This window comes from Taudactylus pleione, unplaced genomic scaffold (genome assembly GCF_031769625.1).
Source record: "Taudactylus pleione unplaced genomic scaffold, aTauple2 ptg001594l, whole genome shotgun sequence".
NCBI classification, from domain to species: Eukaryota; Metazoa; Chordata; class Amphibia; order Anura; family Myobatrachidae; genus Taudactylus; species Taudactylus pleione.
The window spans coordinates 632,746-656,870 of record NW_028285991.1 but is presented as its reverse complement, the minus strand read 5'-3'; the positions used below and the strand labels follow the sequence as shown (position 1 = coordinate 656,870).

At 44.4% G+C, this 24,125-nt stretch overlaps 1 protein-coding gene across 1 annotated transcript in view; it reads left to right on the top strand.

Moving 5' to 3' along the window:
* LOC148442248 (uncharacterized) overlaps positions 1-24,125 on the top strand; it is a 151,568-nt gene that overhangs the window by 88,414 nt on the left and 39,029 nt on the right. The window contains exons 29-33 of the mRNA XM_088464124.1: positions 1,288-1,548; positions 3,081-3,338; positions 3,413-3,667; positions 4,928-5,188; positions 16,519-16,779. Of these exons, the coding sequence (XP_088320250.1) occupies positions 1,288-1,548; positions 3,081-3,338; positions 3,413-3,667; positions 4,928-5,188; positions 16,519-16,779 (1,296 nt within the window). The remainder of the gene's footprint in view (positions 1-1,287; positions 1,549-3,080; positions 3,339-3,412; positions 3,668-4,927; positions 5,189-16,518; positions 16,780-24,125) is intronic.

Genomic DNA, 24,125 nt, shown 5'->3' with positions numbered 1-24,125 from the left:
AAATGACAGGTTAGGAGCTCTATTCACGTACAGTTCATACTGAAATGGCTAACCGAAAATATCACTATCCTCATACATCCGATCTGGGGGACAAGGTAGTGCTGGATCTGAGTTAGATGGGCTGGCACAGGAGCAGAGCACTAAAATGTTTGCTGAACAAGCTCCACCCCTTCTATCCCCCCACTCCCTTTATAACTCTATAAATATTTTTTTTCCGACTCTCCCCTCAGACCTGTCTATCTGTACAATGGTGACACCAGCTCCAGTATGTATCCAAGGGATATCTCTGCTAAATTTGGATCTGGACCCTGGTCACAACAAATGCCAGCCTAGTAGGCTGGGGCGAAGTAACTCTCAGCATTCATCTCCATGGCCGTTGGTGCTGGTCAGAAGCTGCTCTTCCCATCTACATTCTGGATGGAGAGTGGCCAAACATGCTCTGGTTAAGGCTCGGGATTTCCTGTGCAACAAACCTGTTCTCATTCAGTCGGATAATGCCACCACGGTGGTTTATATCAATCGACAGGGTGGAGCCAGGAGTTGTCAGGCAATGGTGGAAGTAACTCACATTCTTTCTTGGGTGGAGGCCTGGGTGTTTGTGATCTTGGTGGTTGCCACACATCCCTGGATTTATGTTTTATATTTTTAGCATGTTTGTTCCCTTAACAAGATAACAATCTTTACAAAAACTGGTGCCATTACCATCTCAGTTGTGCTGAAGTAATACTAAAAATAAGCAAGAAAGAAAAATATTGGTGAATGTCAGAAATACTTATATAATGCAAGTTACATGATGCGGTTATGAAGGAAAACTGCTGAATAAAAATGGTACTTAACCCAAGTACCACTGGTAGTGACAATATATGCAATATACATATCTCCCTAATTTAATTGACTTTAGGATAAACAAATATAATGATTATTTAAAATTTGAGGTAATTATTTCTTGAGTAAATGTAAGCAATTACCCACCCTTTATTGTAGCTTACCCCGCCCTCTTCAACAAAAAACCCAGCAAAGACAAACTGTCATCTCGTTGAGACCAGGGAGCTAGAATCCCATTCCTGTTTATAAAAGCTCAGATTCCCCTATTTAAACGTTGTAAATATTGCTCACTATATAAATGGTGCTTTATTACAGTTTAACTATTTTATTGGTTGACTTTTTAACTTTCCAAATGTGACGGAATTGTTTTTTAAATCCTTACTAATTTTTATTTACAAATCAGCTTTTCCGTGTTGGCCAAATACACTTTTTATATGATTACTATTACAATCATCTTTCCAGGTCCCTGTGTGCCTCAGATATTAAACACAATGCCTGCATGTGCAGTGGACTCTTTCACACTCTCTTGGGCTACTGTCTTGGGAGCAGATTATTACGTTGGAAAATTGACAAATAAGAATGGGAAGTCAGTGACTTGTAACACTACAGATCAGAGCTGCAACATCAGAGGCACAGAGTGTGGGGAGGCTTATACTGTGACTATAGAAGCACATAATGACCAGTGTAGCAGCAAAGTCAATTCCTCTTTTCTTCTATATACAGGTAAATGTGGTCACAGAATCAGCACTCTTAAATGTTTATTGTGAAACTGTCTGGTTATTGTGCCTGGTTCTGTTACTTGCTGATTACTACAGAGGAAAGTGTGTGTGTGTGTGTGTGTGTGTGTGTATGTTGGGGGGGGGGGGGCGGGTGCTGGACACCCTACTTAAACATGATAAGTCAGTGATTCCCAGCCTCGGTCTTCAAGGCACACCAACAGTCCTGGTTTTAGTGATATTAATCAAATAAACTGTGGTACTATTTAAGTCACCTGTACTCAAGTATGGCTATCCTCAATATCTGGACTGTTAGTGTGCCTTGAGGACCGTGGTTGGGAACCCCTGCGATAAGTGGTTCTACCATGCTGAGACTTGTAGCACCATGCAGGAAAAAAATGCTGTTGAATACTCTAATAGGGGGTGTGGGCAATAAGCAGCCCATAGCTGTTATACAACTACTCATTTCAGCATGCCCTGCCACAAATTTCCTATTTGGCCTTGCTAAAACTGTTGCAAGGCATGTTGGGATGTGTAGTTCACCAACAGCTGGATGGTCGCTTATTGCCCACCCCTGCATCGAAGCACTAAGAACAGTGATAGTCAAAACAATTGTGATAAACTCTATAATCAACATGGAGTATAAAGAAAGTCCTTAGCACGTTTGGCTAAAATGCTTGCCCATCCACCATGTCACGATAAAACCCATCAGATAGGTCCCTAACATCCTTAATACTAACACATTGGGCCTGATTCATAGATGGATACAGTGCCGATGGTTGCGCAGTTGAGCGATTAATTGCTACTGCCCATGCACAAATAGTTTTGAAAACCCCTAGGGCACATGCTTCGCCAAATGTATTGACCCGTACGCTGATGGGAAAAAAATTGGTTTTAAATCCCCAGTGCAGATTAGAGAAGTTGTCAGTTTTTTGGGGAAAATCTTTTAATGTTTTTTTTTTGGTACATCATCATTCATGCTATTCCCAGGCATAGACTATGTAACGGAAATGTAATTTCATAATCTATTCTTATACCCTTTTATTTAATTCAAAACTGTTTGCATTCTATTACTGTGTCTATTTGTGTTATCTTTTTATCCAAAGCATTGTGACTACCTTATGTCATGTACCCTTAATAAACCCAGTTGTGTTTCTAAATGTATTCAAGCACTAGGGATCGCTTGGTTATTTTGGTAACACTACACAACAGATACTGTTAGTAAGTAGACATAAGTGTTGGTAAACTGAAGACTGTCCAGTCAAACTGTAGGTTTTGGGAAATCTTGTACTAAAGCTGGCAGAACAGGTCCCGTTCCATGCACCCTGCAGTCCAAATGTTGGTACCACCCACTAGACCCTGCATCCTGGGCGTCAAGAGGCATGACTACAGCCACAATGTATGAGGACACACCTGTAGGCACATTACATCAAAATACAAGAATAAAATGGATTTTTGCTGTGCTTACCTCCAACTGTGTATAAGTAATAAAACTCATCTGAGAAACTGTTACAATTAATATTTTATTTTAATTTTCAGCTCCCTGTGTTCCCACAAATCTTACCAGCTCTGTCACCTGTGAGACACAGTATTTGACTGTATCATGGGATGAAGCCCCTGGATCAATTACATACACTGTCACAGCTCATAGTGCACAGGATGAGACTTCCTTTAAAACCCAAAACACCTCCTATGAATTTAAAGACCTGTTATGTGATGAGGAATATGAAGTCATCATAAGCAGTGAATCTGCAACTTGCAGCAGTTTAGGGAACAGTTCTCTTCGTGTTAGGACAAGTAAGTATTAAATAAAAAAAAATGTTGAATGCTGTAGAAGGACAAAAATTAATTTTCTTATATTGTATTTCTAGTTCCCTGCGCTCCTAATATTCTGGCAGCCTATGCAGCATGTGAAAATAATTCAGGCATAATACACTGGGATTTTAGCCACAATGCCAGATCATATATGGCTATAGTAGAAGGAGTTAATCGCTTGTCCTGTAACACAACTGATACTGCCTGCGAGATCCCCAAGTTAGAATGTGGACAGAATTATACAGCGACTGTTTGGGCAGAAGATGGAACATGCACTGGGCAAAATAGTACTAAACTTACATTTAAAACAGGTGAGTATAAAGTTATGGACGTTATGTCGGCAGTGAAAATGTAGACATGCGGTATGTCAACTACATGATGTCAACATATTCTGTATGGCGACATGTTCATCACTGTATATCAACATGCACAATGTCAACTTGTGACATGTTCACAATGTCAACACCTAACCCTAATGCTAACCCTAATGTTGACACTGTGTTGACATGTCATATGTTGACATTTTATCCATGGTCGATATCGTGATATTCAACATTATGAATTTCAACATAGTGAATGTCTACTTGATGAATGCATACCATAATGTGTAGTATTTTTGTGTAATAGTCCTAATTTACAGGAAATGAGGGAACATGGGTAATAAGCCAAAACCTCTAGGGGGAGATGTATCAAAGCTTGGAGATAAAGTACCAAACAATCAGCTTCTGTCATTTTTCAAACACAGGGGTCTAGTTACTAAGGGGAGAAAAGGGGGAAAAATGCTAAAGACAGAGAAAATCCCATAACATACCGCTTCTCAGTATGTACTAAAGGGATTTTCTCTGCCTGTAGCCTGCCAGCGCTAAGTGCAGACTACAACATCGCACTGCACCTGGGTCACTTAGCGCTGCTATAAACACCTATGGCAGCACTAGTGTCTCAGGTATTACTAAGAGGAGATGTCACTTATCGTCTGCTGACTTCTCCAGCGCTGATATCGCCTCCTGTAGCTGCTGGTATCTGCTTCTCCTCACTGAAGAAGCAGGACTTGAGCTGTGTCAGGTTGGCCATTTGTAAATAAAGTTTCTTGAAAAAAAAAAAAGGCGCTGCTGTCGGCCGGAGATGGTGAGTAACACAGGGTGTAGGGGAAGGGAGCCTCAGCTGTTACCGCCTAGGGGGTGGTGGTGAGTAACACAGGGTGTAGGGGAAGGGAGCCTCAGCTGTTACCGCCTAGGGGGTGATGGTGAGTAACACAGGGTGTAGGGGAAGGGAGCCTCAGCTGTTACCGCCTAGGGGGTGACTTAATGATCACCCTCCTCGGCTGGTCTATTTTTAGTAACTGCTGCGTTAGCCAGCTCCTGCTTCACAGCGGTAGCAGGCGAAGCAGGAGTGGCATTAACACAGTGTCTTAGTAAATAGACCCCACAGTCTGTAAAATGACAGTTAGAAGATGATTGGTTAGTACTTTATCTCTCTCCACTTTATTTCTCTCCAAGCTTTGATAAGACTGTTATAAACTCTGTTCTTACTGTTCAAGTTGTACTTTTAATACTATATTTCCTTACTTTCAGTGCCATGTGTAGTTCAGAATGTTACCTCAACAGTAATGTGCCAGGAGAATACACTCCATGTATCCTGGATTGTCAGTTCTGGAGCAACGGCCTATTTTGCTACTGCTGTAGGAAGCCAGGGTGATGTTGTTACAGCAGACACAACAGAAGCTAACCTCCTGTTATCTCCACTGCAGTGTGGGGCGGTGTACAGCCTGACCATTTTGGCTATAAATGACGAATGTAAGAGCCCTGAGAGTGCTGCAGTGGAAGTCATATCTGGTGAGTATCCAGCTACCAAGAAACATCTGCACTGCGAGTTAGAGTTATGACTTTATCAGCGCTGTCTGGTACTTCTCCTCCGCCTGCTCCTTCCCTGCGCCCTCCCCCTGGCCATAAATTATTATCGGCTACCGGTGGGTGGAGGGTGGGAATTTTTTCCTCACGGACCCAGCACCCGCACAGATCGAGCGTGCCTGGGGCCGGCCCTGGACTTTATGTAAAGAGAAGAAAGACCTTTGTATTAGTAAGGGAACACACGTATGCTTATGGAACATAAAAAGACATAAAACGTGTAATTGCTACATCATCATGAGGATGATCCTGTGATCCTAAGCTCAGACTGACAACCAGCCATCAATATCACTCTCTTGCGGAAACCATGATATGGTACTTTCATCTGTAGTATAACATTCCATCTGAAAAGTAGAGTTCATTACTCCCCTTATAATAAATCATGTAGTTATGCATTTTTTTCAAATAGGAGTTGATGCTATTTTCGATTACATTAGAAATAATTGTTTTAGTCTATTTGTGGTTCTCATATCTCAGAACTACAGAATGATCGGTTTGTACTTCCATAGAGATATGGAAGCTCATAGTGAGCTGAGTGTATATCTGTTTGCTAACAGTAAAAAACTCACATTTATTCTGTGCATGCATGAAAAATTATGCATAACTCCATGCCCATATGTAGATTAGGATGCATCTTACACATGCAACTCCTTCCACTTAGAATGGAAAAATGTGAGGGAAGAGGTGGTCAGTGGTTCTACAAGCACCGCCAGACCTCGATATTTTAGAACTGCCAAAGTGTACCTGCAACATTAGTAATGTTAATCTTTACTGATATACTGTATTTCCCCAACACCCACCGCACAGGTTTGATGGGAAAAGCTTTAGAGCTTTTATTACAGGCTCCCCCAGCGAATGGAACCCCGTGCTGGACATGCTAGGGCTGAGAGACACCTTAACAGGGAGACCAGGCGCTATGGGATTCTTCATTATAGTGTGACAAGCCACTTCCAATCATTACATTTTTTCAGATGGACCCCACGTTGTTTTCCCCACTGAATCTGATGCTACCAGCCCCAATTATGAGAGGTGGTGGCATGTTCTTATTGTTGTTGATTTTTTAACTATATATTTTGTTTCACACTACATTAAAACTCCGATCATAATCATTAAGATGATGGTGCTAGCTGGCGTTTGGTTGTTATGAGCCACTTCTCCACCTTTCCTTTTTAGAAGGTTTGATACATCTCTCCTTTAGTAGTTTTAAGCTGGGTACACACTAAACGACTGTGTACCCAACGATGCGACCCACGACCCCGGAGCCAATGGGCCAACATATCGGGCAGTCTGTATATACTGGGCGATTCAATGCCCGACCACCCGATATGCTGGCCCCTGCCGCATAGCGCTGCATAGGATCATCAGCTACATTGCTTGATCTTCCTGCATGTACAAAAGATCAGGCGATGCGGCTGACGATCCAACGGGAGCGTGCACTACATAAAGTAATGCATACACACTGGACAATTTTAACGATTTGTCATTTAATAAAATCGTCTAGTGTGTAGGGACCTTTAGAAGTGACCATTTTCTCATCTAGACATCCCTCTTCTACAAAAGCTCAGTTTGTTACAGTCTCATACAGTATGAGCTCCTGCCTAAAGAACTTTTTCCATAGGCATGATCATAAGACTCTGGGCTTTTATAGCTAATTAGACACATTGACACTTAAGAAACCAGAATATATATATATATATATATATATATATATTTATTTATTTATTTTTTCAGTTTTACCTCTTTTTGCAGAAAAATATTATTTGTTCTATTGAAAGTAATTGGGATTTTTACAACTATATATTCCATCCATTATCCCATAGAAATAATGTCAGATGTTGCACTTATCAACCAGCCATCTAAGTATGGTATAATGTGGATCCAGGGCCGGATTAAGGGGGGGGGGGTCAACAGGGGCAGTCGTCCCTGGGCCCCCACACACAGAGGGGCCCCCACACAGGGTCGATGTGACCCTGCCGAGAACAGGTGTCCAGCGGCACCTGTTCCCGGGTAGAGGCTCTGGAGCTGCGCTGTTCGACAGACTGCATGAAGCAGCACACTCAGTGCTGCTGCATCAGCTGTCTTGGGGGTCCATTTATTAATGATCACATTTTGCAATGTGATCAGGGCATGCAGTACCGCTCATGATCGCATTGCAAAATACGATCATAGCAGTCGGATGTATTAACCGGCACATGCAGGGTAATGGGCTCCGAAATCGTTCCTGCCATGTGGCCGGAGTGCATTTGGGACTGCTGTGCACGCGCAGTACCGCGGACTGCACATGAGCGCCGCCTGTTGCCGGCGTAGGGACCTGGGAGATCCCTCTGCTGACTGATATGCGGTAAGTGCCTATAGACTACAGTGGCTACAGTAGCTGCTGGGGCCAATATCGGGAATGCTTCGCATTCCGGATATTTGTACATTTGGCAGCATCGCATCCCCCATAGAAACCTATTGGGGGAGGCGGCTGCCAGCGGCAATGGAGGGATCGGAGATACCTGCTGCGGTCCCTCCTTCATACATCCGGGGGGTACTTAGTATTTGAGGTAAACCCCCAAAAACGTCTGTTTTCGGGGATTTTACCTCAAATATTGAATGATAAATGGGCCCCTAAGGGAGAGAGAGAGGGCCAGCTTTACTGTGACTAAATCCCTCCGACCCCCGTCGATGCCTCAGCTGGCCGCATTTTGGGCAGAGCCAATACGGCAAGCCCGACCCCCATATTCCCGCAAATCGTGTCATTAATCACGGGGGGAGGAGCCTAACGAATTGAGGAGGTACCGGCCGGGTCCTTTTGCAACCTGCTGCTGATTAAATGTAAGTGTACTGTTTTAGTGTATGTATGTACAGTATTTATGCATTTATGTGAAATTATGCATATGTGTTGGTGTGCATACTGTGTATGTATGTGTTATTGTGTATATATGTGTTAGTGTGTGTATACTGTTTATGTGTGAGTGGTGTCTTTGTGTGGGGTTTTCGAAGGGGGGTAGGCTCGGCTCTGTGTGGCTTGAAGGTGGCCCCCACAGCTAAATTGCCCTGGGACCCCAACAAGCCTTAATCCGGCCCTGTGTGGATCTTATCCTATCCTAATTTGGTTGCTTAAAAAAACTACAAATTTTATTTTGATCCATTAGAAACTCTTAAAATGATGGTTTATTTTAAGTAATTCATATGAAGTACACCTACTGTAAATAGGAATGTATATTCCAGTGGATTCTGGATATAGTCTGCCAATTCATTGTAAAACTAAAAGCTTGAATATAAAGCTTGCTAAAAAACTCTCATTTGTGAAACGTACGTTGGCAGCAGCAGGGATTTTACTGCTGCATGAGCAGATATGTTACTGCTCAAACATCTGTAGTGATGTGATGTGTTGTAAAAAGAAGATAATACTTCACTCAGTACTCACCTGATATATGCGCTGTGTATATGAGACACTTATCTCTATTGAGCTGATGTAATGCTCATATATATTATATCAATTAAGTCAAACCTAATACTCATATAACTTATACTGCTGAATTCAACCATTATTAGTGAGCTAGTGTAAGGCTCAGATAGTGTATACCATGTGACTGATTAGAGCTGTTTCTAGACTCACTAAGTTACCAGCTATTCATGTTAGATCCTATTTATTTATAGCTGCTTGAACAGCAGCAAGCTTAGAATCATTTATACACACCATGTGTGCTGTTCAAATTTGGCTTCTTTCCCAGATACTCCCTAATTTGGGCATGGGTTTTCTTATTGTCAAAGCTAATGCAAATACCCTTATGATTTAAATGGCTACATGTGCTGCTAACATTATAACAAGACACTGTGACACTGCAACATTGTATATCTGAAGATTTGGCTTTCTTTCCAGAGATTTGCTGAATACACTGCAGACAGCACATGTGCATGTTTGCCTGCAGCCTAATGAATAGCCAATAATGTCCAAAAACATGGTAGGATAACATGAGGGGATAAGGTGATAATATAAGATATCAATCTCCTATTCCTACATGACATTTGTGATATGAAATCTATATTAATTGAGCCAATTGACTGATTACAAGTATATTAGTCAGTCTTTACGGAATATAATTCCAGCCCCTTAGATGTTATAAGTTATTTGTTGGCTTTGCAGCAGTTAAGTCAACCCTTGTTTAAATGTATTAGATTCCATGTGCATTTCAGTTACAGGTGGCAATCTAGGTATATGAGTATATTGCGGCCACTTCTCACATGCATATCATGGCAATTCTGACATGCAGTGGACATTGCAGAATATTATCCCACTTTTAGGGATGTTATAGCATGCCACATATAATTGGTCCCAATTAAATTCCTTTTTTTTATTTGTTATTTTTGGATTTGCATATATTCTATGACTTATTTGTGAGAGATTTTCTATTTATTAATATCCATTTTTGTGTCGCCATTACACGCGCAGGTGTACCAATAACACTATTCATTTCAATAATTAACACACTGAGACGTTATTTCATATTTATTATTGTTTAATAAAAGTTAAATTTTATTAAATTTTTTGTTGGTGCGCTAACCAAGGGACATTTCTGTCTTCTTTTTTATTTTTCTTCTATGTATATTAATACACTCAGGTTTAGTGGCTTGATGTGTGTTCTAATTAGGGGTGAGCGGGTTCGGATTTCTGAAATCCGAACCCCCCCGAGCCCCCCCGATCCGAGTCCGATCCGAGTCAGGCTCGACTTTTCCCGCCTGACTCGGATTCTGAAATCGAGGCAAAACGTCATCTTCCCGCCTTCCGAGTCTCGCGGGTTTTGGATCCTATATAAGGTACCCACGTCGGCGCCATTTTCTCACTCGGCTGTGGACAGTGAAGAGGGAGGGTGGGAGTTAGGGCTGTGTAGTGTAGTGTAGTGTAGTGCTGCTGTTGTCCACTACTTCAAAGTCCATAGGGGCTGGCTGTGTTGTGCTGTGCTGCTGTTGTTAATAGGGGCTGTGTCCACTACTTCAAAGTCCATAGGGGCTGGCTGGACTGTGTTGTGCAGTCAGTTCTCCATAGGGGCTGTGTCCACTCCAAAGTCCTGTGCAGTGTCCCAGTCCTAAAGAGGTGCTGTAGTGTTGTCCAGGGGGTGCTCTGTCCATCAGGGGTGCTCCCCCCAAGTGCTAAAAATATAATATATTTTCTGTGTTTGTGAATTGTGTGCGCAGTAGCCGCACGTGCATCAACAAAGTAGTGCCAAGCGTGCGCCTGTGTCATAAGTAAAGGGCCGGCTGGCTTGACCGTTAAGGGTGCTGTAACCCCCGAAAGTACACTCCAGTCCAAACCAAAAAAAATTTTATTTTCTGTGTTTGTGAATTGTGTGCGCAGTAGCCGCACGTGCATCAACAAAGTAGTGCCAAGCGTGCGCCTGTGTCATAAGTAAAGGGCCGGCTGGCTTGACCGTTAAGGGTGCTGTAACCCCCGAAAGTACACTCCAGTCCAAACCAAAAAAATTTTTATTTTCTGTGTTTGTGAATTGTGTGCGCAGTAGCCGCACGTGCATCAACAAAGTAGTGCCAAGCGTGCGCCTGTGTCATAAGTAAAGGGCCGGCTGGCTTGACCGTTAAAGGGTGCTGTAACCCCCGAAAGTACACTCCAGTCCAAACCAAAAAAAATTTTATTTTCTGTGTTTGTGAATTGTGTGCGCAGTAGCCGCACGTGCATCAACAAAGTAGTGCCAAGCGTGCGCCTGTGTCATAAGTAAAGGGCCGGCTGGCTTGACCGTTAAAGGGTGCTGTAACCCCCGAAAGTACACTCCAGTCCAAACCAAAAAAAAAATTATTTTCTGTGTTTGTGAATTGTGTGCGCAGTAGCCGCACGTGCATCAACAAAGTAGTGCCAAGCGTGCGCCTGTGTCATAAGTAAAGGGCCGGCTGGCTTGACCGTTAAGGGTGCTGTAACCCCCGAAAGTACACTCCAGTCCAAACCAAAAAAATTTTTATTTTCTGTGTTTGTGAATTGTGTGCGCAGTAGCCGCACGTGCATCAACAAAGTAGTGCCAAGCGTGCGCCTGTGTCATAAGTAAAGGGCCGGCTGGCTTGACCGTTAAAGGGTGCTGTAACCCCCGAAAGTACACTCCAGTCCAAACCAAAAAAAAAATTATTTTCTGTGTTTGTGAATTGTGTGCGCAGTAGCCGCACGTGCATCAACAAAGTAGTGCCAAGCGTGCGCCTGTGTCATAAGTAAAGGGCCGGCTGGCTTGACCGTTAAAGGGTGCTGTAACCCCCAAAGTACACTCCAGTCCAAACCGAAAAAAAATTATTTTCTGTGTTTGTGAATTGTGTGCGCAGTAGCCGCACGTGCATCAACAAAGTAGTGCCAAGTGTGCGCCTGTGTCATAAGTAAAGGGCCCGCTGGCTTGACCGTTAAAGGGTGCTGTAACCCCCGAAAGTACACTCCAGTCCAAACCAAAAAAAAAAATTATTTTCTGTGTTTGTGAATTGTGTGCGCAGTAGCCGCACGTGCATCAACAAAGTAGTGCCAAGTGTGCGCCTGTGTCATAAGTAAAGGGCCGGCTGGCTTGACCGTTAAAGGGTGCTGTAACCCCCGAAAGTACACTCCAGTCCAAACCAAAAAAAAAATTATTTTCTGTGTTTGTGAATTGTGTGCGCAGTAGCCGCACGTGCATCAACAAAGTAGTGCCAAGCGTGCGCCTGTGTCATAAGTAAAGGGCCGGCTGGCTTGACCATTAAAGGGTTCTGTAACCCCCAAAGTACACTCCAAACCAAAAAAATATATATTTTCTGTGTTTGTGACTTGTGTGCACTGTGGCTGCACGTGCATCAACAAAGGAGCAGCGCCAAGCGTGCGCCTGTGTCCCATAAGTAAAGAGCCGGCTGGCTCATTTCTTAAAGGGTGGTGTAACCCACAAAGTGCACTACTCTCCAGCAAAAATAAAAAAATATTTTCTGTGTTTGTGTGCGCTTTAGCCGCACGTATATATATCAATATAACATAAATGGAGGACCAAACTTTCTCTGATAAAAATAAAATAGGGAAAGATCAAGAACCACTTCCTACTAGTGCTGTTGCTGCTGCTGGGAGTTGTTCATCATCCCAGAGAGGAAGTAGGAACATCACTACTTTTACTAAACAATTGACCCTCCAACAGTCCCTAGCGATGAGGATGAAATACGACAGCAGTCATCCTGAAGCAAAACGTATAACTGAGGCCTTGACTGCTATGTTGGTGTTAGACGTGCGTCCGGTATCCGACATTAGTGCAGTGGGATTTAGACAATTGATGGAGGTAGTGTGTCCTCGGTTCCAAATCCCGTCTAGATTCCACCTGCATCCTCAAAGCAGCAGCGACAAGCGTGCGTCTGTCTGTTAAAGGGTGGTGACACCCTCAAAGTGTGCTACACAAACAATTAAAATATTGTTCTTTTTTTTTCTGTCTTTGTGAAATGTGTGGGCTGTAGCCGCACCTGCATCCTTAAAGCAGCAGCGACAAGTGTGCGTCTGTCTGTTAAAGGGTGGTGACACCCTCAAAGTGTGCTACACAAACAATTAAAATATTGTTCTTTTTTTTTCTGTCTTTGTGAATTGTGTGGGCTGTAGCTGCACTTGCATCCTCAAAGCAGCAGCGACAAGCGTGCGTCTGTCTGTTAAAGGGTGTTGTAACTCTCAAAGTGCTCCAAAAAATCAAAAATTTTTTTTTAATGTGTTTGTGACTTGTGTGCGATGTAGCCACACTTGCATCCTCAAAGCAGCAGCGACAAGCGTGCGTCTGTCTGTTAAAGGGTGGTGACACCCTCAAAGTGTGCTACACAAACAATAAAAATATTCTTCTTCTTTTTTCTGTCTTTGTGAATTGTGTGGGCTGTAGCCGCACCTGCATCCTTAAAGCAGCAGCGACAAGCGTGCGTCTGTCTGTTAAAGGGTGGTGTAACTCACGAAGTGCTCCAAAAAATAAAAAACTATTTTTTGAATGTGTTTGTGACTTGTGTGCGATGTAGCCGCACTTGCATCCTCAAAGCAGCAGCGACAAGCGTGCGTCTGTCTGTTAAACGGTGTTGTAACTCTCAAAGTGCTCCAAAAAAATCAAAATTTTTTTTTTATGTGTTTGTGACTTGTGTGCGATGTAGCCACACTTGCATCCTCAAAGCAGCAGCGACAAGCGTGCGTCTGTCTGTTAAAGGGTGGTGACACCCTCAAAGTGTGCTACACAAACAATAAAAATATTCTTCTTCTTTTTTCTGTCTTTGTGAATTGTGTGGGCTGTAGCCGCACCTGCATCCTTAAAGCAGCAGCGACAAGCGTGCGTCTGTCTGTTAAAGGGTGGTGTAACTCACGAAGTGCTCCAAAAAATAAAAAACTATTTTTTTAATGTGTTTGTGACTTGTGTGCGATGTAGCCGCACTTGCATCCTCAAAGCAGCAGCGACAAGCGTGCGTCTGTCTGTTAAAGGGTGGTGACACCCTCAAAGTGTGCTCACAAACAATAAAAATATTCTTCTTTTTTCTGTCTTTGTGAATTGTGTGGGCTGTAGCCGCACCTGCATCCTTAAAGCAGCAGCGACAAGCGTGCGTCTGTCTGTTAAAGGGTGGTGACACCCTCAAAGTGTGCTACACAAACAATTAAAATATTGTTCTTTTTTCTGTCTTTGTGAATTGTGTGGGCTGTAGCCGCACCTGCATCCTTAAAGCAGCTGCGACAAGCGTGCGTCTGTCTGTTAAAGGGTGGTGACACCCTCAAAGTGTGCTACACAAACAATTAAAATATTGTTCTTTTTTTTTCGGTCTTTGTGAAATGTGTGGGCTGTAGCCGCACCTGCATCCTTAAAGCAGCAGCGACAAGCGTGCGTCTGTCTGTTAAAGGGTGGTGACACCCTCAAAGTGTGCTACACAAAGAATAAAAATATTCTTCTTCTTTTTTCTGTCTTTGTGAATTGTGTGGGCTGTAGCCGCACTTGCATCCTCAAAGCAGCAGCGACAAGCGTGCGTCTGTCTGTTAGAGGGTGGTGTAACCCTCAAAGTGTGCTCCACAAACAATAAAAATATTCTTTTTTTTTTTCTGTCTTTGTGAATTGTGTGGGCTGTAGCCGCACTTGAATCCTCAAAGCAGCAGCGACAAGCGTGCGTCTGTCTGTTAAAGGATTACATCGGTGACAGCATCCAAGTAGGCATGTCAGACAGTCCGTACCTGTACTGGCAGGAAAAAGAAGCAATTTGGAGGTCCCTGTACAAACTGGCTCTATTTTACCTGAGTTGCCCCCCCTCCAGTGTGTACTCCGAAAGAGTGTTTAGTGCAGCCGGGAACCTTGTTAGCGAAAGGCGTAGGAGGTTGCTTCCACAAAATGTGGAGAAGATGATGTTCATAAAATGAATGATCAACTCTTCCAGGGAGACCAGCCTCCAGAACGTACAGAGGGACCTGTGGTTCCAGCAGGGACGAATTAATACTCTGTGAGGATGAGGATGTACATAACACTGAAGAGGGTGAGGAATCTGTGGATGAGGAGGATGAGGACGACTTCTTGCCTCCGTAGAGCCAGTTTGTGCAGGGACAGATTAATTGCCAGCTTGTTTTGTGGGGGCCCAAACGAACCAATCATTTCAGCCACAGTTGTGTGGCAGACCCTGGCGCTGAAATGATTGCTTTGTTAAAGTGTGCATGTCCTGTTTATACAACATAAGGGTGGGTGGGAGGGCCCAAGGACAATTCCATCTTGCACCTCTTTTTTTTCTTTGCATTATGTACAGTTTGGGGCCTAGTTTTTCAATGCCATCCTGTCTGCCACTGCAGTTTCACGCCTAGATGGGTCACGTGTTTGTGCCGCCCACTCGTGTCGCTTAGCATAGTCATCCAGCTACCTCGGTGCAACCTTTTGGACATAAAAACACTATTGTGAGGTGTGAGGTATTCAGAATAGACTGGAAATGAGTGGAAATTAAGGTTATTGAGGTTAATAATAGCATAGGAGCAGAAAAACCTACAAATTCTGTGATTTTAGCTGTTTTTATGCTTTTTTTCAAAAAAATACAGATCCAAAACACAAAACCCAGAACCCAAAACACGGAAGGGTGGTTTTGGCAAAACCAATCCAGATCCAAAACACGAAGAAAGATCCAGATCCAAAACCAAAACACAAAACACGAAAAGTGGCCGGTGCACACCCCTAGTTCTAATACAGATTACAATTCTAAATTAAGTTGTCATTAAAGTGTGTGGATATGGGCCATATGACTTCAGGGGATGTAGTATAATGTCGGCAGTTATGATGTTGACATTAAACATGTTGGCGTGTGCAGAAAGTCAACATGTTCACAATGCCGACATGTGAAACGCCAACATTCTGCATGGACCTGCCATAGAGGGCTAGGAATAGGATGAGGGAGCGGAGGTTAGGATTAGGCTATGGGAATATTGGGGTTAGGTTTTAGGGGGAGTATTGGTGGTTAGGTATACTGCGTCCGTCGTCAATTATCATAAGTTAACCGCTGGAACCGGAGGGCACCGCAGTAGCCACCGGACCCGCAGGACCAGGTAAGGCAGTGCTAGACCACCATGGACATTTTGTTGACATTCTAATCATGTCAACATTTCATCAGTGTCAACATGATGAATGTCGACAAAATATACAACACCCGAGTGAAGTATTTCTCAAGGTTGATGGTAGTTTTAATTTGCTTATTATTGTGTCTCTTGATAATCCCATTCCAGCATCTGCAACCTAACTAAATTAGTGGTGTGTAATATTCTATGATCTAAATTAGTGGTGTGTAATATTCTAGGATCTAAATGAGTAATGTGTAATATTCTAGGAGATACTAAATGAGTGGTGTGTAAAATTGTAGCAATAAAAAAAAATATTTATAATTAAATATTATCTAAGTCTTTTCCATACTACTTACTCTTAAGTTAACCTACCCAGCACTAAATGGTAACTCTTGAAGAACTTTAACCCTGATAACAGTATCATACCAATATTATAATCTTAAACTGTACGTCCACAACACTAATTATTTTTACTTTGTGTATAATTGTAAGTTATAGTTTTACTGTTCATATATATATATATATATATATATATATATATATATATATAAAATCTTTTAAATGGTCGTCAGTAAGGCTCGATCCATGTATTAAACAGTTGTATAATTCATATATGTCCCTTATTCATCAAATTTTCTCACTGCGGTCAGTCCATGTGTGCAACAATTACAAATTAAACAGCCCTGTATAATACAGCCATAAATTATGTTTACAAATGTTAATTTATATTACCTACATTGTCTAGCCCCTTGCAGCCCAATGCATCTTACAGCTTCAGCGGAATGTGATATAAATGGAGCATCAGCCACCTGGGAACTTAGTGCCGGAGCAGTGTCATATATTGCCGTATTTCTTGGGCCAGATGGAGATGAAGTTTCCTGTACTTCGCTATCCACCTCGTGTTCAGTATCTGGACTACACTGTGGACAAGCTTACAATGTTACAGTCACTGCCTTTGATGGAAGTTGTAACAGCATAACGACAAAAGCAACAATTGTCACAACAGGTAATTTTAATATACGGAATAATGTATTTCAGCTGTATGTACCAAGGTTGCAAACAATCTTCTCACTGCCCGATATAATGGTCCATTTCTTCGTACTGATCCTCCTTCGTACTACTCTAACCTCCTACAAACCCTCCACTCCATTGGTCTCACTGACTTTTCCTGGTTATTTTCTCAACTTTCCAATCATTTCTTATCTGTCTCTTCTCCTGTTTACACCTTCCCTTCTTTTCTTCTAACGGTGTCCCCCAAAGGTCCGTTCTTGGGCCCAGTCTCTCACCTCCATGTATACCCTTGCTGAGTCTTATACCATCAGTTCTTTCGGCCATGAAATTAACTTCTGTGTTAATAAAACTCAATTTACCTCTCCTCCTACCTTAACTCTTCTAGTATCTTAACCCTTGCATCTACAGATATCTATCTTTATATTTTTTATCTGTTAGGGAAAATTCTGCTTTTATATTTCAATAGCTTTTTACAGCTATGTGAGAGGCTACAGTGTCATCTAAATATAAAAATTAAATATATTTCAATGAAAGCTATATAGAGGGGTGGATTGGACCATCAGCACAAGGAAATAAGATAGTACTCTGGCCCAGATTCAGAGCCGGACGCTCTGACAGAGCGCTCGCTCTGAATTAGGGACGGTCTTTTTTTTTTTTAGAACGGCCTCCTGGCCGCTCGCATAGCTGTGGGTGACCACCCACAGCTATAGCGTGCAGCCAGGAAGATGGTCGCGATGGTCAAGATCATCACAACCATCGGGCTTGCGATGAGACCCTTGTGGTAGGGTCTCGTTGCCGCAAGCCCCCAGAGAGATTTAGGCTCTAACAGAGCCGAAATCTCTCCCACTGACATCACTCGTGATGTCAGTGGGGCCGACCCCAAATGGAGGCGTTCACATGGAAACGCCTCCGTTTGGGCAGCCACTCCCCCGGCCCGCCCACCAAAGGGGGCGTGCTGTCACTCAACATTGACAGCACTCCCCCTTTGGTACGAGACCCGGAGCGACGGATTGCCCGTCGCTATCCAGGTCTTGCACTCTGGGCCACCATCGACCCGGTTGCGAGCGCTCAGCGCTTGCGACCGGGTCTGAATCAGGCCCTCTGTCCTGCTTTCTGCCTGCCCAAAACTAGTAGAGTGCTATTTTTCTTATGCTCCACAACGACAAGGGTAAGTGTGGGGCATTAGGCTGTTGGCCATTTCTCTGACCTGTTTCCAACCGGTTCTGTGGGAACTGAAGTACAAGGGCATTTGTGGTTATTTTATTTACAGGACCCCATGCAACTTCAAGTGGGGCTGGGATCACATATACAGGATTTTGCTGACTGTTAAACTCTGGGCTGGGTGAGGTGAGAGTAGCCACAACTAGTAAACACTGCAGCACTTGATGGGTGATGTGCTGAGAAGTTGCCCATACCAATCAATCAGCTACAAGCTGTCATTTATCTAGCAGTCTATAAAATGACAGTTAGAAGCTTAATGGTTGCTATGGGCAAAGTCTCCACTTTATCTCTCTCAAAGATTTAATACATTTTCTGCTTGGTCTCTACACTACAGAAAATGACAGGTTAGGAGCTCTATTCACGTACAGTTCATACTGAAATGGCTAACCGAAAATATCACTATCCTCATACATCCGATCTGGGGGACAAGGTAGTGCTGACGCTGAGTTAGATGGGCTGGTGCAGGAGCAGAGAACTAAAATGTTTGCTGAACAAGCTCCACCCCTTCTATCCCCCCACTCCCTTTATAACTCTATAAATATTTTTTTTCTGACTCTCCCCTCAGACCTGTCTATCTGTACAATGGTGACACCAGCCCCAGGATGTATCCAAGGGATATCTCTGCTAAATTTGGATCTGGACCCTGGTCACAACAAATGCCAGCCTAGTAGGCTGGGACTCTCAGCATTCATCTCCATGGCCGTTGGTGCTGGTCAGAAGCTGCTCTTCCCATCTACATTCTGGATGGAGAGTGGCCAAACATGCTCTGGTTAAGGCTCGGGATTTCCTGTGCAACAAACCTGTTCTCATTCAGTCGGATAATACCTCCACGATGGTTTATATCAATCGACAGGGTGGAACCAGGAGTTGTCAGGCAATGGTGGAAGTAACTCACATTCTTTCTTGGGTGGAGGCCTGGGTGTTTGTGATCTTGGCCATTCACATTACCATTGTGGAGAACTGGGAGGCGGACTTTCCCAGTCACGTCATGGTTCATCCAGGGGATTGAGAACTCCATCAGGAAGTTATTCAGGAAATTCGGACTAATGGGGAACTCCCAACTTAGACCTCATGGCCACCCTGCTCAACATGAAGCATCCTTTCCAGGGACCCCCATGCAACCTTGGTGGACACGCTGATGGCTCCTTGTTCCTTCAGATTAGGTTATCTTTTTCCACCCTTGTCAATCCTGGTCAGGCTGTTTCAGGGCCTTTCGTCCTGGATTGGCTCCATCGAGCATAGTACTCAACTCTGCAGGGCCTGCTGGTTGAGCCAACTTGACGTCTCCCTCTGCTACATGATCTACTGTGATAAGGGCCATGCTTACACCCAAATATGTCTTGAATGGCTTTGATAGCTTGTTTTGGAGACCCAAATAATGAGAGCCTGTGGTTTTTTGAGAAAAGTTGTTCATACCAGACGCCAAGTAAGAAAACCAGTCACTTCCCAGGTTTGAGAAATTTGTATTTTCTGGTGTGAATGACTGCGCCTCTCAGCATGCATCTTTCATCTTCCCTGACTCTTGTCTTTCCTTTAAAAAGGGTTTCTGAGGGCCTTCGTTTTTTATCCCATTGCCGGAGGTTCAAACCTTCCTTCAAGGGGTGCTTTGCATACACCCACCATATATTTCTCCTATCCCTCGATGGGATTTTAATTTTGGTTTTAGAAGCTCTTCAAAAAGCCCCAATTGAGCCTCTTGAGTTGGTGGAATTATGCTACCTTACCTTGTTTTCTTCTTAGCCATTGCCTCTGCTAGGAGGGTGTCAGAGTTAACGTCACTACTTTGTAAACCTCCAGGCGTATCTTTCTGCCAATCCGCCAGTTGCTCCTTCTCTTCGGGTGCATTTGACTTGTGCGGTCTGGGCTATTTGGGTGGCTTGCCATGGGGCCTTAGTGAAGCAGTTGTGCATAGCGGTTAGTCATCTGTGCATACTTTGACAAAGTTTTACCGTTTTCATACTTTTGAATATACCAACGCCAGTTTGGGTGTAAGGTTTTACGTGCGGGTTTATTTTGGGACATCCCCAGCGTCGGCACTGCAGTGTCCCCCAGACTGGATGTATGAGAAATTGGATTTTTTTATGTGCAAACCGTAAAATCCTTTCATCGTAGTCAATCTAGGGAACACTGCGATCTTTCTCTTTCTGGTAATCCTGTTTGTTTCCTGTTCTTTTTTACTTGTTGTTTGATGTTCAGATTAGCTTCCTCCATGCGGCTTTGTTAGGAATGGGGGGAGTGGGAGAGGTTTAAATAGGGGTGGAGTTAGTTTAGTTAACTGTTTAGTGAAATGTTAGAGGAAAAGAAGGGGGGAGGGGGTGAGGGAAAGTGGGGTTGTCTTAAGCACTAAGGCCCTCATTCAGAGCCGTACGCTCTGAGCAGAGCGCACGCTCTGAATGAGGGCCGGGCTCCATGAAAATGGAGCGTCCTCCTGGACGCTCGTATAGCTGTGGGTCACCACCCACAGGCTATACGAGCGTGCATTTTGATGGCCGCAATGGTCGTGACCATCGCGACCATCGAAATTGCGAGCCGGAGCCTGCGGTTGAGGTTTTCAACCGCAAGCTCCGGAGTGATTTTGGCTCTATCAGGGCCAAAATCACTCCCACTGACATCACTAGTGATGTCAGTGGGCCGGCTTTTGACGGGAGGCGTTCCCGTGGGAACGCCCCCGTCAGGGAGGCACGCCCCCGGAACGTCTACCAAAGGGGGCGTGCTGTCAATCAACATTGACAGCACGCCCCCTTTGATCGGACACAACGAGCGAAGGACTTTCCTTCGCTCGTCGCGTCTGGCGCATGCGCACGACGGAGCTCCCTCCGTCGTGCGCATGCTCAGTCCATAACATCGACCCACTTGCGAGCGGACAGCCGCTCGCGAGTGGGTCTGAATCAGGCCCTAAGTTTTCACTAGTAGTTTCTATTCACATAATTATCCACAGTAACAATAATAGTTATACCCAATTATCTAGCTATAGAATACATGTTAAAGGTGTGGAGGTGCATCCCTGAGAGTAGTTTTCTAGTAGAGCACAAAAAAAGAAAATTCTTTTTGAGGGTACGCCTAAGTAGTAGGTTTAATTTAATACATAACTTTTAATTTCATATTCCTTAAAAAATTCAAAGATATAAAAGTAGCACACATACAGCATACATACAGACAAACAGACTCTGTATGAGTCTGTGAATATAAATCAATAAATCACTCTAAGAATATGGATAAAGATCAGGGGCTGGCTGGCAACTTTTAGCCTGGGGGGCAAATGCATGCAGGCAGCCCTGGCTGAGGGGTAGCGTGTAGCCAGGGTGCCCGAAGAACGTGCGTGCTACGGAGCCCCCCCCCCTCAAGTGTTCCAGGGAGGAGGCGGGTCGATATGGGATTAATGTAAAGTAAAAATAAAGATTAGGAACAGCCTCATCGTGGTGCCCATGTGCAGTGCCCCCCTGTGCCCCAGGAGAAGACCCCTTTATGCAGGCCTCCAGTAGTGCCCCCAGTAGTGATCCCCCCATGCAGTGCCCCTAGTAGTTGTCCCCTCCCCTTGTAGTGCCCCGAGTAGTAGTAGGCCCCCCTTGTAATAGTAGTCCCCCCCTTGTAGTGCCCCCAGTAGTAGTCCCCCCAGTTGTAGTCCCCCCATTGAAGTGCCCCCAGTTATAATCCCCAGTAGTGGTCCCCCTTGTAGTGCCCTCCCCCCTGTAGTGCCCCCAGTAGTGATCTCCCCCTTGTAGTACCCACAGTAGAGGTCTCCCTTTTGTAGTGCCCCCAGTAGTAGTCCCCCCGGATCCGGCGGCTGTGTGTTTGTCACTTGTGTAGTGCTGACCGAACTCCGTCCGGTCAGTGCTACACACGCAGAGCAGTCTGTGTCACAGTGACACAGACTGCCCGCGGCCCGCATGACGTTGTGGCCCGGGGCGCACATGGCAACCTGCCCCCCGACCCAGCCCACCACTGATAAAGATAAAGATTTGGAGTATATAATATTCAGTATTAAGCAGGTGAAAATATTTTGCCTCTTTTTTTTAATCTATGGAAAACAAATGTGAAATGCACTGCAGATGTGTGCGTCTTGGTGACCGGGTGGTCCCACTGTGCACTAGTGGGACATCTAAGCTACACGGAGCTTCCAAACCTCAGTGTTACAGGCTAATTCCCATTATCAGCAATTACCAGCAGGTACTTTTCCTTTCATAGCGCTGCAGATATTGAGAGTTTGATTCAAGTTAAGAGACCCTTGCAATGCTGAAGGTAACAAGGTCCACTTGATTAACCTCATTTGTACCTGCAGTGCTGCATTATCTTTCTTCATATCTTAGCCCAGACACACACCGCTCACTTGCCACCAATGCAAATGCAAGTGGCAAGCAGCAGCGTGTCTGTCTGATAAAGCTGAGCATACTAGTTTTATTCCCTCTGCTGAGAATTGCACACTTGCAGATTTATCCTGCCTTTTTTAAGTACTCTCATTGCATTTATGCTTAGAATCCCTGCACTGAATCTAATCAGGTCCCTTACTGAGCATTGTGCAAAAGTAGATAGTAATTAACTTATTCATATCCACTTAGTCAGGGGAAAACACAGTCACGGTTTGTTCACTGCGAATAGCATAACGTACTGCAGCAGCCGTTCCACCTGTACTTACATGTGTGATATAACTTTATATTTGTTTCTGGCTGATACTCTGCACATGCTGGAGGAAAATACATAGTGTTTTCCCCTCTCTGAATAGGAGGATTATGGACCTTATTCAGATTCAGTCGCGAGCGCCGATGCGCTCGTAACCGACTCGATGGTTATGCCTGCGCCCGAGCAGCGGCCGCACTGCGCGTGCGCAAGCCCCAGGGCGACAGAGAAACTGTCGCTCCGGAGCTCGCTACCAAAGGGGCGGCTGCTGATGTTGATCGACAGCTGCCCCCGTTTGGTAGGCGGGCCGGGGGGGTGGTTTCCAAAATGGAGGCGTTCCTTTGGTCGTAGCGGGTCTCACGCATGCGGGTCTCACGCATGCACACGAAGGAGCCAGCTCCCTCGTGCGCATGCGCACTGGACAAACATCGAGGCGGCCGTGCGGTCGTAGACCGTACAGCCGCCTCTGAATGAAGCCTTATAAGCACTAAGGTGTAAATTTACTAAGATTCGAGTTTGGTCGAGATTACAATCTCGGGTGAGTTTAGGCATGTTTTTCATCTCACAAATTTACTAAAGGCAAACTCGGAGAGTTCTATCTTCTCACTCGTAAAACTCAGGTGAGATCGCAAACTCAAACCTTCTCACCATCGGGCAAACTAAGAAGTACTTTTCCTGAAAAAGATGCAGTTTGCAAATTTACCAAGAATCGAGATTACAATTTCGGGTGAGATTAGAGCAAACTCGCTTAGAAATTGAAGTTTCAAACACTCAACCTCCTGAGCTGCGAGTTTGGCAGAAACATACACAGATCAGTGTAATTTGCATGTTTCTGCATGTCTACTTAATGTATTAAAAAACAAAAATTACGTAGGTTCCCCCCCAAAAGACATAACCAGCCCCGGACTGGTCAGCCAGTCCTGGTTCCTAAAATTACGGGGAACAAAATGAGTAGGGTTCCACCGTAATTTAGGACTGCAGGGCCAGTCCTGGTTTTAAATATAGGGGGGAAAAAATTGCGTAGGGGTCCCCCTATATTTAAAACCAGCACCGGACCCAAACCGACCGGGGTGTAATGGCACAGCCAGGAGACCCTATCACAGGGGCTCCATGCAGTGCCGGATTAATAATGGTGCGAGTGGAGCTCCAGCTCCAGGTCCACCATGAAAATAGGCCCACAGGATCCACTGCAGTGCAGACAGTGTTGACAGGAAAAAAAAATCCCTGTCAACAATATTTGCACTGCAGTGGAGCCGACAACATTGTCTGCATATACTGCTGCAGCTCACTGTAGTGGAAGAATCTAAAGCCCCAACCAATCCCACCCTCCCAACATTGGCCGTCCGAAGCACCGCCCACTGACCATAAGCTCCTTTGCAGGGCCATCCGAATAGCCTCAACTTGCCGAATGAAGCACCACCTCCATGTCACATGAAGTTCCGTCTCATGTTACCTGAAGCTCCGCCCCCATGCCGCCTGAAGCCCCGCCCCCATGTCATGCTAAAG